Genomic DNA, 15,899 nt, shown 5'->3' with positions numbered 1-15,899 from the left:
TTAGTTTTAATCATTTTTTAACATCTTCCTGAACAGTTGAATCAACCTTGACCAATCTTGGTACATGCTTTTGCAAAAGTAAAATAAAGCATTGATTTTTAAGGTAAAAGGTCAAGGACTAAGAGTAAGAAATGTTAACATGCTGAGAGAATACTGTTCCTTGTTTTGGTGTTCATATTCACAATAAAGAACTCATTATCAGCAAAATAAATATTTTATTTGAACATATTAAAAATGCAATAATGTAACAATAAATCCAGTTACATTTTGGCATGGGCAATGTATGTAAGTAAGCCTAAATAATACAACCATATAAATTATGACTGGAAAATTCACTTACACTACCGATATATATCACATAATAGCAAAAACAAAAAGTGCAAGAATTGATCTGTCTGAAAATCATGCAAAAGGTGGTTCATGATCTATAGATATTTGCTGCCTTATCTTAAGAAGCTTCGATCAATTAAATAGACTCTCTTAAGGAAGTAGACCTAGGGTAAGGGACACAACTCTTACAAATCATTGGAACTTTTGTATTCACCAGTTTAAATCAATATCATGTAAGCACCAAAGTAACATAAACTGACTTCATTTTCAAATAAAAGCTTGGTGAAATTGAAAATGATACAAAGATATTTCTGATTTCATGAAACGGGTCCCTCACCCTAGGTCTAGCTTCGTAAATAATGTATACAATATTAGTTTCTCTAAAGATGGTGTATATTATCATATTATTTTTGACTAGTTAAAAAGTGTAAAATGTTGTAAAAATTAAGATTAGAAATTTTCACATGCTATTTTGTAGTAGAAATCAATTAAATGCACTGATAGTTGTTAATGTCCATTAAAGCCAACTTCCAACAGCACATTAATTTTTTAAAACAATTTTGTATTAAGCACTGGCAAAGGTTTCCTACCAAAATATTTTTGTGCAAATTATATTATGAATCACTTGTAATCAAATGCTTTTGCATGATTCTTAGATTGAACTATAGTAAATATTAGCTAATTACATGGGATAAGACAGGTTTAAAACATAGAAAACAATTGAAGGTTTCTGATATTCCACAAGATGGTTGTTAAAAATATGTATCCCCTGGATAAGTTTATTCCAGTTATCCAATTGATATATATTTATCCAGTAGATATCCCACAGAAGACATGATAAATTACTGATGACAACTAAAATTTACATATATATGTTGTAACACAATGATTTTATTACATATATAACAAGTATTGCAGAAATAATCAACAGAGTTTTTTATACTTGCATGGTAATGCAAGTTGTGAAGGAGAAAGGACAACATTTCAATTGCAATCATAAAATGATAAAATTGGCCTTCATTTGATGAAATGGCAGTCGCCTGGTAGTTAACTGGACAATTTGGTGGAATTAAACTTTCAATCAGATACAGATTCAAAATCTTATGGTAAAATTTATGAGATTGTCCATTTAGAAACCATATGGATGACACATAATAAATTAATCCCACTAAAATTTTTGTTCCAATGTGATGTTTATATCGAATATACATCCAATGGTAAAAAGATGAATGGATGGCTCAGAAAATGATTTTACAGTTCCCTAAGGAAGCAACCAAATTCTACACATAATGAAAGAGTTATCTCTCTTTTTCAATGAATTTCAGTGCTTTATTTCTAATTTTTTTCTCTTTAACCATTGCATGTAATCAAAAACCAACATTCAACTTCGAGAAAAGAGGCATTTACGATAGGAAATAGATGAATTTTTTTGAAAACAATATTAGTCATGTGCCAACCACTGCCTGGTTTTTGTGTGGACTCTTCTACCTATGTGTTAATTGTCTAATAAAATACCAAAGGGTAATGGACTTTCAATCAAGGGAAGACTTACTCTACTCCCTGAAGTTAAATATCTCGTAAGATAACATTCAATATTTCTTTACAGAGAAAATGTATAGAAAATTTTACTTTAGACAATCTGACCTTGACTTTTTGTCTCAACCTCAGATTAAACTTTGATTTTTCATTAAACTAGTATTTCATTTTCCATTGTCGTGGGAAAGTGAAGATCAGCCCAAGAAAGAATGATAAATACATGTATCTTAACTTTCAACTGGAAAACAAATTCATATTACATGTACTCTAAAACTGCAGTACATCTTTTGATGAAAAACTCCAAATTAGTTTAACCAGTTAAGCTCTAGTACAGGTATTCACTTTCCCTGGAAATTGAAAATTTTCAAAAAAATTCTATAACACTAGTTTATATTAAAACTTTGCATAATTTATTTACCAGGAAGAAAAAAAATACATTCAGTAAACACATAATAACAAACTTAAATTCACTTAAATTTGAAAACTACATAGCAAATTTTACCAGATGTAAACAGAAAAGGAAATGGGAACTTATTAAAAGCTGCTAAGTCCACATCAAATATTTCCTAGAACACTATCACAATATTGTATTCAGATCACACTGCTTGCACAACTAAAGTGCTGTTTTTAAGAGTTTAGTGGGTTTGAGAGTAATCAAGGGAACCACGATTCTAGCGGAAATCAAAAGAATGTAATCCAGGGACAAAGATCCCCGTTATTTGAATTTCATTATATTGTACATTCTATTATAACATAAAACTGTTTTTTTTAAAAATGCATGCATTTCAAAAAAGCATTAAAAAGTTCTTCTTAAATATGAACTCAAATTACTTTGAATAGTGCTTAGCACAAAGATAGAATGTTAGAATTTTTAATTTTTGACAGGTCTGTATAAAATGAATTTTTCATTCCCTCTTCATAACAATGAATTCATAACTCATCTCACTAAAAAGATATGGCAAATCTTTTCTTTATTCCTGAGTTCTGTGTGAAGATAGTGATACTGCACTATCAAAGTGTTGGCAGGTCTATTACCAAGGGATATGGATGTAATAATGAGCCTCCTCCTTGGAATAAAAAAGGCATTAATCCTCCTCAGAAACCTAACTACTGACCTGGTTGGATTATTACTGACCTTTTCTATCCGCTGTCTGATCTGCACAGAAGTTAGATCACACCTAAAACCTCCAGTCTTAAGGTTTCCTGATTTCCCTCTGAGCTGATGTTAGACAATCATTCCTTAGAATTTTCACTCTAGGCCCCTTAAAATTAATGATTTTTTTACAACATTTTATAAAGAATTTTATAAAGAATATATGGGGAATTTTATTTTTCAAACTGCTTGAACAATCAAAACATTGATTTTGAGTAAAAGATATTTCTCTGACATTCAATCAGAATAAAAAAAAATAATGTCACTGAACTTTTTATCTTGTTATTTTCAAAATAACTTAAATTCCCATTACATTTCTACAGTTTCTATTAAAACATTTTCTCACCAGTTATCTCTCCCGCCATAAAGGGGTTCTTAATAAGTGTTGTAGTTTTGCCATTTTTAGCTGTACAGGTAAAATATTTCATATAAATTATTTGATTGAAAAATTCAAAAACATTTTGTTTTCATATCAAACACTATTACATGTGTTTATACAAATCTGCAAGATGACTAAAACCTTTAAATAAATATATAAACATACGACAAAGGAATATGTAATCAAGTACAAGTTTTTCTAAGAATCAGACAAAATTAGAAAAAAAAAATCTGAAACATTCACCCAGGTCTGACAATATAATTTCATTCAAGGAAGTTCTCTACTTAAAATGACTAGTATTTGATCTCTTTATCACTAGAAATTTTGAAAACTCTTCATCAAAATTGTTTGAAAATTAGTTTTTGACAAAGTTATCTATTCCTAAAATGTGCATTTGGTCTCACTAGCAACTTCCAATGTTTCCATTAATTTACATGTTAAAAAAGATTTTTTAAAATTTCAATGTGAATTCCCAGGACAAATGACATCTTAAAAGTTGCATACCATTGTAAAGCTTGGAAAATAAGGCTTTTAAACCATGATACCAATGATTTGGTGATCACAAAATTTACTTGAATAAATAATACTGAAAATCCACATTTTTACTTTTTATGCTAACTGACAGCATGGAGGCAAATAACTCACACATGTAAACAATATTCATTCAATTCTGTAGTAAATTACAACTATCATATAAAAGTACACATTCTCAGCTTCTTTTTGATTAATTTTGATCAACATACACAAATGTTATGCACTTAAAATACATAGATCTATGTTCATTGCATTTTTTGGTACTACATAGAGAGATGACTATTTAACCTGAAAATGGTAAGTGAGATCTTTGTAGTACACTGAGATGAAATTATAACCAAATTTAACAAAATGACATGGAAAATTTTCTCTTATTCCTCTACTGTTATGGTATAAATATTTAGTTTAAGGAGGTAGACCTAGGGTAAGGGACACAACTCTTAAAAATCATTGGAACGTTTGTATTCAGCATTTTACATCAATGTCATGTAAGCATCAAAGTAACTTAGATTGATTTCATTCTGTGTCAAATGAAAGCTTGATAGGCTTTGGTAAAATTGAATAAGAAACAAACATATCACTGACCTCAAAAGTTACCGGTATGTCCCTTACCCTAGGTCTACCTCCTTAAATTTCATCCTATTGTTCATAACAAAGCATTTACATTTACTGACATTGCTTATCAAATATTTCAAGCAAAACCTAGAGGGAAAAAAAATGTCACAGAAAGATAAACTAAAGAACATGACATGCCTGTCCCCCTCATTTTTCATTGTTTTAAATCAAAACCAAAAGACTGAAAACAACCACAAACAAAGGGGGCTTTTTATAATACAAACAAATCATTAATAACATACAAAATTATCAAATTCCTTCATAGCTTTTTTGAGCAATCATATGACATTGTCAATAGCTGTATATCATAATTTGACCATGGTATAATATTGGCACTTTGTCAAAAAATAATTTTCTATTTTTAAATCTGTTCTTCAGGTTCTACATGTATATAGTTGACCCAATATAATCTATGTATAATATATGTTTATATAAAGTAGTATCTGCATGGAACAGACCACTCACCCACAGCTTGGCCCAATGGTGGCCTTCTAAAGCATACAATCTTAAGTATATGTTTTTCTTAGAGGCATAATTCATATGACTAGCACCACGATATAGACAATTATTACCATAAACCAATTTATTTCCCAGCTATCCATTTTGGATCATCTCTCTTCAGGTAGGTTCCAAAAATAAATTTTGGGCTGGAAAGGTGGGTTATACCTATAGATGTATCAACTTTTATTACTGAGAAATAGTGTCAGTTTTCTGTTCATACATAGATTGTCTTTTGTTGAAGTGTTTGCAAAAGAAATGTATACTTTTTTTCTAAGTTAAGAAAGTCAATCAAAATTTTGCAGCTATTTAAGTAGTACTCCAGCTAAGAATCATGCAGATTCTGTAACATATGATACACATAAAAAAGGCTACACATTTCTATTTGTGCTATTAGGCTGCTTTAGAAGTCTATTTGATGAAATCTATAATTACTCATTCCAATCTACCTGCTCTTAGGAGGTAATCCACATTGAAAATAGAACAGTTTCTATTGTATTTAAGTGTCATTTACTGAGTTATCTCCCTTAATTTTGAATTTTACAATACATTCTATACAATTTTATGCCCCAAGAACAAGGGTTATATGAAAAGCCACCTGTCAATTTCTGTTTACTATAACATTTTAAACAAATATCAATATAAGAACAGCGCTCCAATGTCCCCCATGAGAAAAAAAAGTGGGGAAAAATTTAAATTCACCGAAATTTTTTAAGTCCAAGGGCCGTAACTTCCGTAAAAATCATTCAATCAAAACCAAAGTCAAATTTAATCTGTAACTTCTCATAGTAAGACTACATAAAAAATATAAAATCAATTGGTAAAAGCATTACAAAAAATTGGCGGAAAACTAAATTCACAGAAATTCTCTATGTCCAAGGGCCAAAACTTCCATAAAAATCATTCATTCATAACCAAAGTCGAAGTTAATTTGTAACTCTTCATAATAAGGCCACACACCAAAAACAAATTTATTTGGTAAAAGCATAACAAAAAAAGTGCGGAAAACATGGATGGACAGACAGACATACGGAAGAACGACAGGCATTTTCATGTCCCCTCGCGACACGTCGCAGGGTACAAAAATAAAAATATGAAGGCTTTCAGACTAAGAATCACATGATTTTAAGATGGGGTACTATTTAATTATCATCTGCACTCAACCAAAGATGTGTTCTTTTCCAAAGAGACTTATTGAATGCAACATACTTTTTTCGTAGTGTTTCCTTGCTTGGGAAATAAGTGAAAATAACTTGTTCACACTTATAATTTGGTTTAAAGTATTCAGCTCCTTACACAAATAAACAGGGGCAGATTCAGGAGGGACATACCACCTACTAGTATTTTTTTTTAATTCCATTATTTAATACAGTACATCAATCCACTAGGTTTTTAACTAAAATCCAGGATCAGCCCCTGCACCTGGTTCTGCTCCATATATTTCGTCATGATTATAAATTTTAATCTCAAAAGGTACACTAAGGTTTATGTTCATTTACTCTTGGCAGCCAACTGTATATACAAATTACCACAAACACAAAGTAAAATTATTGTAAAAGCATTGTAAATAATCATTTTTCTGAACTTTGGTTCTAAATCACCCATTCTGTACCAGTATATCTGAAAAAAAACATAAAATAGATGGAAAAAATATATACATGTACATGAATATAATGAATTTGTTGGTTTTTTTTCCAATTAAATATTGACCACAGAATTCAAGGGCAATAACTTTTAATGGATAATTGAAGGACAATAACTTTTAATGGATATTTATTATACTCTTTAATTTTGTAAGTAGACTTATCAAGGTTGTTTTGCTCAATGTGTGCCCTAGTCAGTTTTTTTACATCTTCTTCCATTTTTGTTTACTTTGTGATTTCCGACACTTATGTACTATTTTTAGCTCAGACCAATATGATAATTCCAATTTGATTTTATAATGTCAACAAACAAAGCAGAAATCGGCAAAACAAAATACAGTAAAAGATGAATCAAAATGTTTTATAAACATCCAATAAATGTGTGAAAATAGGGTTTTTCTCATACCCCCTAAAACACTGGTTATAGTCCATTTATCATGTCATTTGAATTCTGTTATACAGTACAGTAATTAACCTTGACAGATCACAGACACAATAACTTCTGGTCAGCTGAGCTTATGTTTATCTCATGCACCTGCTACAATTTTAATGTTAATACAGTACTATACTTAATGTTCTGATTCATGTGAGCAGTCTGTATTCTAGCTGCTAAACCAGCCACATGTTAGAATTAAATACATGCAGTAGAAATTTTAATTCAATCTTATAATATATGTGAGCCAATGTTCCCACAAAATGTATGTAATCTTAGTACACAAAACAGGAAAACAATACATACTGCAAATAAGTTATGTGTAGATTAATGTCATTTTTAACAAACAACAGAATAGGCTCAGTAGAATATTACATTGTACTTTAAAGAAAAATTATCATCTTTGATTATCTGATACTTACCAGAACAAGGTGTGACCCACAGATCATCACAATGATACATGCAAAAAATACATTTATTCCATAATGGCCATTAGGAGTTTTGTCAAGAAGAGCAAATATCAATGTTACCTAAAAATACATTCAAGACGTACATTTGTACTTTGTACACATTTATTAACTGTAGGAACCATAGCATCTAGAGTATCTCATAATAAAATGTTTTGAAAAAAACACCTAGATACAACCACATAGGTCAAAATATGATCAGCTGGGACAGCAATGAACATAACATTCACACTCAGTTTGTTAATTTAGGTAATTTTGAAATGATTTGACAATTAAATCTTTTTTTTTCATTGTATGTGTTTGTGTACATCAGTTTTGTCAGACAGCTACACTTTTTATACTTACAAAAATCCACAAGGTAGCAACCCAAATATTTTGTGTATATAAATATTTGAAAGTTCAAATTTCCCATCACTAATAAGAAGAGAAAATTTGTCCTTGAAGAGTAAAAACGTAGTGATAATTGTACCTAGAAAAATGAATTTAAAACTTTTCTAAAGAAATCCACAAATTATTCCAAAATAGAAAAAAAATAGAACTTGTACTTCCCACATGATTTTAAGTACCAGTCCACACAAAATTTAGACACTACCAATGGTAAAGTGATTCATGGTCAAGAAAAACCCATCAAACAAATGATTCTTTTTCAGTCTACATATGCTATATCTTCACATAACAACAACCTTTTCTGAATTCAGATTAGCACTTTTTAGAAAATCATACATTCATCTCCCACTAAAATCAACCAAACGAAGCCAAATCAAGAACAGTAACTCTTGCAAAGTGTCAATATCATGTACAATCAATATATTTTATCTCAAAAGTGCAACAACCAAATGCAAAACTAAGACTGATTATGTGATCAGTTACTGTTTTTGAACAAGAAATAAAACTAAATTTGGTGGGTTTTTGACATGCATGAATCATCTTCTGTCTGATTTTTAGAAAGACTGATACTTAAATGTTAAATAATTCTAGAACTATCAAAATGCATGTAAATGATTAATTCATGAATTCTTTATACTTACAATTACTGCAATTGTTGTAAAAACTCCAACAATAAGATTTATCATACGATCCTGGAAAAAATACAGACTTATCAGAAACTATTGTGTTTTGTAGAAGGTGTTTCTGTAAGCTACAATGAAAAGCAAGATATTCCAACAAATACAGTACAGAAAGACACATACCATGACTAAACACTGACAGGGTGATGTACCACTTTAAGAGTGGTTCTAAATTTTTTTTTTTCTCTAAGAGATTTTTAGTTACCAGGTACTTTCTTTTGAAATGAGAATGGTAAGTTGTATCACTTTAAATGCATAAAAATTACTAAAAAAATACTCAATGACTAAAAAGATATTAACTGTCGCTCTAAAAGTCGTACAACACTATGATAGTGATCAGTCATGGTGTCTCCATCTGTACTGTAGGATGATGATGGCAAGTGCTTCATACATGTAATTAATCTAAAACCCTTCAGCCATTAAAACCAATGACTAAACTTGATACATGTACATGTTCAATGGAACAAAAAAGTTTAAATGTACAATTACCATTTCTTAAGTCAATAACATTGTTTAATAAAAAGATTACTGTGTGTCTGATTCTGTCATTTTTTTTTTTCAAATACAGTAATCCTTTTTGAGATTCGGCTATGGAGATAAAAAGATAACTGTGTGACTGTTTTTATTTTTTTGGTTTTTCAAATAGAGTATTTATCCCTTTTGAGTTTTGCTCGACGATATCTTCGTTTTCGGACATCCACTAATCAGTGGATGATAAAACAAAAATATATGTCCAGCAACATTCCCAAAAGGGATTACAAATACAGATTTTTTCATAAAATATCAATTAAAACAATGTCACATGTTAATTTATTACATTGCGGAAACATAAAAGTAAGGATTGACTAATATTACCCTTGGTTGTGGCTCCCCAAACAGGGGTCTTGATGCTGGATCGTCATATCCACCACCAGTACTCATTTCGAAATGGTTTGTTTGACTAGAACAGAAACTTAAGTCTTAAAAGTGAATTCAACATATATCATGATGAATCTCCACACCAAATCTCCGAGATCTTTGATAGAAGCTTGCAAGACCTTTTCTAACACGAATGTCCCCGCATTATGCACGAAATGTAAATAGCCTAACAATGCTCAGATTGTTACAGTTCGGAAAATTTCATACAAATTTCCTGCAGTTTCCTGTTACATGTGATAACCGGAAGTTTAAAAACGATTAAAAAAGCGGTACATTTGCAGGAGAGACTACGAATTCATCAGTGATATGACATGACGATTTTTTCCGTGAATAACCTTATTTAAAAGTTGACTGAATGTGATTTAAAAGATGTTTCACTGATATATTGTTCATTCATATTTTCTAATTGAAAATTCAGATGCAGATGGTATTTATCGTAAGAAAATTATGCATGATCATTATTATTAATCCATGTACTGTACTGTGTACATGTATGATAGCTACCTGCAGTGTACATTCAGTGCTGTGTATGCAGTACATTATATATTGTGTCTTTCTCTCACATGATTGCCTTCCATTGTGCAAACAGAAAGCGTATAAATAACACATGTACTTTTTCTGCAGGCATATATATGTAAATTTATTTTATTATGCATGATTATTTTTATTTTATTACTATGCATGTGTTATTGGGCGAGGTGGGAGGGACATTTTGTGGGCCCCCATAAGTTCTGGGCAGAATGGTGTCCAATATATTATACATAACATCTAAAGTCATTTCTATTCTGAACAAAACAGAAAATCAGAAAACAGGTAAAATATGTCCAAAAAAACATTTTATGTGAAAATTATTGGCACGGTCGGAGAAGTACCAACTGTAACGGTTCCTACACTCAGTGAGTATTTGTAGGAACTTCTCCAGGGTGATTGAATTCATGTGTCAGCAATACTTGACACTCATTTGTTTTAGGTCCTTGTAGTGTGAATAAAAAACAATCATAGGCACATACATTCTACAACCTATGCAGGTAAACTATAAAAGACTTAAAGCAACCCACCTCAAACAGAAAAAAAAAAGTGAGATGCAAATTAATGAAATAATACAATATCTGCAATTAGGTGATTGAAAACCCTTACAACCACCATAAATTATATTAATCAGCTACTAATTACATTGTATTCAAATGAATAAATTCATTGTTGACAGAAATAACTCACTCAATTATTGATTTTGGTAACCAAAATTATTAAATATCCAAATTAAAAAGGAGACGGATTTGATGGCCAGAGGAAATTTAGATTATTTGAACATTAAAGAAAGTCTAGCTTTTTCACTCAGTAAAACAACAAAAAAGTTTGGAGTCATTCCAAATGGACATGTGTAGAGAAGTTTCATATTCAATTGCATTTTGGAAAAGTTCTGATAAATGTTAAGGAGGTAGACCTAGGACAAGGGACACAACTCTCAACATCAATCTCATGTAAGCATCAAAGTAACTTGGATTGATTTCTTTCTGCTTCAAATGAAAGCTTGGTAGGCTTTGGTAAAAACTGAATATGATACAAACATATCACAGATTTCAAGAGTTATGTCCCTTACCCTAGGTCTACCTCCTTAAGGTCTTGGGTGAACTAGCATTAGATAAAGAAATGTCAATGGAAGTAGGGGAAAATATATTTATTATTTCTAAGAAATTTGGAATGAAACATTTATGTGGAATAATTTGAAATGTCTTTCATGTACAGAGACATGATTTTAATGAACTTCAACTGCTCTTTCCAGTAAATTTAAGGTGAATGGGTGAATGTGAAAGAAGTGAAAATATTTATTTAACAATTTCGATATAGAACAGCACATATATATGTATGTAAACTAGAAACATTACCTGATTTCCTTCAAAACTAATTTTAGTTTCAATGGAAAATGTTTTTACAGGAAGTCTCTCTTTGAATAACAATGGCACAGTCAAAAGACTATATCAACTGGATGTCACAGCTTCCTGACCACTTACAAGATATACCATTGAATCAGATTGCAATTCCAGGTAGTGCAACTGTTAGTGATCTTATTATTTATAGATTCCAATCTCTTTTATTTACATGGTTTAAGTCTCCAATCTCTTTTTATTTACATGGTTTAAGTCTCCAATCTCTTTTTATTTACATGGTTTAAGTCTAGAAAGATGAAATTTTAATGACAGCCATAACAATCTTTAACCTGCCACTTCATCCCTATTTATGCTTTTTTCTTTGAAATTGATTTTAAAAAAATTAAGGGTACTTTACACTATGGTTCTTGATTATATGCATAGAGTTAAAAAGTTAAAAGAAAGTTAAAATGATGATCAATCATTTTAAAATTTGAATTGGTATTAGGTAACATGCAGATGTATATCTAGAGCTGAAATATTTTAGAAATGATGAATTAATCATTGTAAATTGGTATTAGATAACTTGCATATGTTTATCTAGGACAGGGATGTTTCAGAACTGTAAAGAATGATGAATAATATATGGGAAATTTAATCATCAATGTTTGAAAGAGTAATTCAGGGAATCAAGATTATAGCAGTAATCAAAAGAATGTAATCCAGGAACAAAGACCAGACATGGAAAACAGACATACACAACAAAGAACATAAAGTAACTAAAATCATACATACAAAGTAACAAAAGCATATGAGCAAGTTAATAATTCTTTATTCTGTTTTTGCATCAAAAACAATAAATTCTATTTTCATAGAACCCCTTATAAGTATGTGGGTCATTGAGTGTTGATCAATTGAAAAAGAAAATATTACTTTTTAAGATAATCATGCATTTTACATTTAATCCATGAGATTGTTAGCCAGAGAGTGTTTTAACCTGATACTGTCAAGATTGTTGGCCAGAGAGTGTTTTAACCTGATACAGTCAAAAACTTGTTTCATGAATAACTAACTAATGCTTTGCATTTTACATGAAAATATTTATAAAAAACAGACAGAAGGTGATTTATTCATGTCAAAAAACCCACAGAACTCACCTTTTTTCTTATTCATATACAGTTACTGATCGCATAATCACTCATAACTTGTCATTTGGTTGTTGCACTTTTTAGATAAAATATATAGACGGTGTATGAAATTGGAACTTTGCAAGAGTTATTGTTCTTGATTTGGTTTGATTTGGTTGAATTTAGTGGGACATAGCAGGGTTTGACACCAATTTCATTTGTTTAGTGGTCAACAGGACTACTTCAGAAGTAAAACAGGTAGTCCTTTGATGGTAATGATGGTTCTGTTCTTAGATCTTATGAAAAATAATGCAAAATTAAGATAGCTCAATTGACGACCATGAAAATCTTTCAAGTAGTCCTCTCCAAAATTAGGGTGGCACAGGACTACCGGACTACTGTTAGTGCCGATCCCTGCATAGATGTAAGGTTCTCTCAAAAATACAGATCTAATTACACAAAAATGTGGCATATGTAGACTGAAACTGTGTTGTTTATTTGGTGTTTTTTACTATATTGTGAATCACCTCTACCATATTAAGTGTTTGAATTTTACATGGACTGGTACTTAATTACTGGTTCTCTGCCTATATTTTCAGGACCAGTAAGTAGGTGTTTGATCAAACTCTGAAGCAGCAACTATGTTGTGATGCAAACTTTAATAGGTTATGGGTAGAAGGCATCACCACTGATTTGAAGGTTGGGTGCTTATTATGGACAACTGATATATCGTGTTATATTTTAAAACAATCTAATATCCTAATCATTTTCCTCATGAAAATCCTGAAATATTTAAAGGTACTGCAATTTGTAATATTATTATACATATATGTATTTCTGTTTTAGGTAGTCACAATTCCTTTACATATGATTTGGACAAAACATCTGAGATTGGCCCAGATAAAGCAGATATTAGGCCATTGCTGTCTATGTTTGGAGAGATGGGAAAGTCTGTGTTGAAACAATGGTCAGTAACACAGAATCTGACTTTCAAGCAACAGTTAGAACATGGTATTAGGTATTTTGATCTTAGGGTTGCATCAAGAAAAGACAAGGATGGAATACATTTTCTACATTCACTTTATGGACCATCAGTAGCTGACAGTTTGGAAGAAATAAAATCATTTCTAGATTGCCACTCAAGGGAGATAATTCTATTAGATTTTAATCATTTTTATGAAATGAATGAAAGTCATCATAAAAAATTGATAGATCTTCTAATTGACAAATTTGAGTCTAAGATTTGTCCCCACTTAGATATGGATAGTGTTTCTCTATCAATGATGTGGGAATCTGGTTTACAGGTGATCATTTTCTATCAGAATGAATTTATAAAGGACAATATGATGTTTTGGCCAGCATCTTCAATAAAAGCACCATGGCCAAATACAGCCCATATCCATGATTTAATAACATTCCTTGATGGGAAGTTCAAAGCTGGTCGGCCACCTAACGAATTTCATGTTACCCAGGGAGTCATAACACCAGGAACAGGGGCCATTATGTCTCATTTGAATAGTAGTCTTCATATTTTGGCTGAGAAAGATGCTCCTCGTATTGTGTTGTGGTTAAAAGATAAACAGATTGGTGCACAAGGAATAAATATATGTATGATTGATTTTGTAGAAAAAGCAGACTTTATTCCTAGTGTAATAACCTTGAATAAATAATGTTAATATCATGGTAAAACTACACTTATATATGTAAGTTGTGGAAATTAAGACATTTTGGTGATGCTTGAAGTATAATGCAATTTATATAATTATTTTAGTCAGTAATCAGTTAAGACATGAAGATTTAGAGCTTTTTATGTGCAATTAACAGGTATATTTTTCCTGTTAAGTAAATGATGTTTATTTTGGAAAGCATCTATTTTCTTATGTTACATATCTGGTTTTACATTAAATGCAGTTATGATGCTAAAGACTATTACTTTCTTCGTGATTTGTGTCTTCCATTGTTGTTAGTAGTACAGTGATACTTGTGTAAACCAAACCCTCTTTAATGAAGAGATTTCCTCAGTTAATGCAGGTGTTCAGTTTACACTGGTTCAGTAGGTTACTGGTTTATCCAGGGTTTAGTTGAGACAGGTTTCACTGTATATGAGAATCAAGTAACACCAGGCAGGTGTTGACCTGTAAGAAAATGAAGTCATAAGTCAGAGAATCCTGATTAAGAAAGAAATGACACTTTTTATGATATAAAAAGTAATGAAATTATTATTTTTTCTAGATATCTTATTTTCCAAAATGTGAATGAACTCATGAGTTCAATATTGGTCAAATCATTTTGTTACCACTTTTCAAATTCCTGTATGACCAGTCTAGTCATGCAATATTTAAGATTTCCCTATATGCAAATGAGACTTTTTTTAGTCATTCCCATTCATGTCAAGCTGAAATTATACTCTTATGGATTCAAAGGTCATAGATTGAATAAATACATTATGTAGATTACCTTTAAAGGGACTTTGTCATCTATCAAAATAAAAGATACAAACTGGATTTTTTTGTCTTTCAATCTATCAATCTGTTCATTAGTAATAGGTTAGCATTATTTTTTTTCTACTACCGGTAAATGAGATAGCTTAATTATGGAACTTCCTGCACATTCTGCCTTTAGGCTAAAAACCACTAATTCCACTTTCCATAGGCTTCTATGCTAATTTCACAATATTCAATGGCTTCTCTGGCCTTTACCTTAACTTTAACCTGCAGAGGACTATATATCAGCATGATTCTACATATGTCAGCTCACAATCCTCAGAATGGCATGTGGGGTTAGCAGACTTGCAGTGCAGTACTGATCACCGGAAGTGAAGGGTCTATAAATAGCATGGGAAATCCCAGTGTTTTCACAAGATAGGGGTATATTTAAAAATCATTATGGAGATTAGGCTTCACATCACAAGAAGCAAAATGCACCTATAAAATGTACAGAAATGTTTTTCCTTTCAGAAACTGTTTAAATTTTTTAAATAAGATGAGAACTTTTTTCACAGCACTATGAGGAACGGGTAATTTCTGCGTAGGACTATTTTTGCGTACGTTCCAAATGCTCATTGGTTGAATTGGTGGTCTGTAACCTAAATAGTCACTTTTTGTCTTAGAAAAAATAAATAACTATACAGGTATCTTCCTACACACATACTGAATGCATTTGCAAAGTTTCAGTGAAATGTGACAAGCACTTTTTTAAATATTTGATTTTTAAATATAGGGTAACCAAGTTGGGCGAGCAAAAAAGTGACCATATTCTACCATACTTAAATGCATTAAATATTTGCAAAGAACTTTTTCTGACTTTTCAAATAAAAAATATCAATCACAAC

General features: G+C 30.9%; 2 protein-coding genes across 3 annotated transcripts; one reads left to right on the top strand and one right to left on the bottom strand.

Moving 5' to 3' along the window:
• Nucleotides 1-195: 195 nt before the first annotated feature.
• Nucleotides 196-9,833, bottom strand: LOC148628035 (transmembrane protein 243-like). Its single transcript, XM_088583825.1, has 4 exons — nt 9,511-9,833; nt 8,617-8,667; nt 7,544-7,651; nt 196-6,665 (listed from the first exon to the last, which is right to left on the bottom strand). The coding sequence occupies exons 1-4, from the start codon at nt 9,574-9,576 to the stop codon at nt 6,537-6,539; spliced, it is 354 nt and encodes a 117-aa protein (XP_088439951.1). The 5' UTR covers nt 9,577-9,833; the 3' UTR covers nt 196-6,536.
• A 2-nt stretch (nt 9,834-9,835) lies between these two features.
• On the top strand, nt 9,836-15,072 carry LOC148628034 (PI-PLC X domain-containing protein 2-like). 2 transcript variants are annotated; one of them, XM_088583815.1, is made up of 3 exons: nt 9,836-10,009; nt 11,510-11,618; nt 13,415-15,072. In XM_088583815.1, exons 2-3 carry the CDS (start codon nt 11,531-11,533, stop codon nt 14,236-14,238), a joined length of 912 nt encoding a protein of 303 aa, XP_088439941.1. In that variant the 5' UTR covers nt 9,836-10,009; nt 11,510-11,530; the 3' UTR covers nt 14,239-15,072. The 2 variants fall into 2 exon arrangements, with proteins under 2 accessions (XP_088439941.1, XP_088439933.1); XM_088583807.1 differs by having other exon boundaries at nt 9,837-10,000.
• Nucleotides 15,073-15,899: the final 827 nt, after the last annotated feature.

Source organism: Perna viridis, chromosome 1 (genome assembly GCF_037379345.1).
Source record: "Perna viridis isolate PV_CMFRI_1.1 ecotype Kerala chromosome 1, ASM3737934v1, whole genome shotgun sequence".
In the NCBI taxonomy this organism is placed as follows: Eukaryota; Metazoa; Mollusca; class Bivalvia; order Mytilida; family Mytilidae; genus Perna; species Perna viridis.
The sequence above is the reverse complement of the archived record's forward strand: the minus strand, read 5'-3'. Positions and strand labels throughout refer to the sequence as shown.

What these genes read in the sequence shown, in the direction of transcription:
- LOC148628034 (XM_088583815.1), top strand. Translation starts at nt 11,531, where the DNA reads ATGGCACAGTCAAAAGACTATATCAACTGGATGTCACAGCTTCCTGAC. An exon ending in GAATCAGATTGCAATTCCAG is followed by an intron (nt 11,619 to 13,414) that starts GTAGTGCAACTG and finishes TTTCTGTTTTAG; the next exon opens with GTAGTCACAATTCCTTTACA.
- LOC148628035 (XM_088583825.1), bottom strand. Translation starts at nt 9,576, where the DNA reads ATGAGTACTGGTGGTGGATATGACGATCCAGCATCAAGACCCCTGTTT. An exon ending in TTGGGGAGCCACAACCAAGG is followed by an intron (nt 8,668 to 9,510) that starts GTAATATTAGTC and finishes TATTTTTTCCAG; the next exon opens with GATCGTATGATAAATCTTAT. An exon ending in TTACAACAATTGCAGTAATT is followed by an intron (nt 7,652 to 8,616) that starts GTAAGTATAAAG and finishes ATGTATTTTTAG; the next exon opens with GTAACATTGATATTTGCTCT.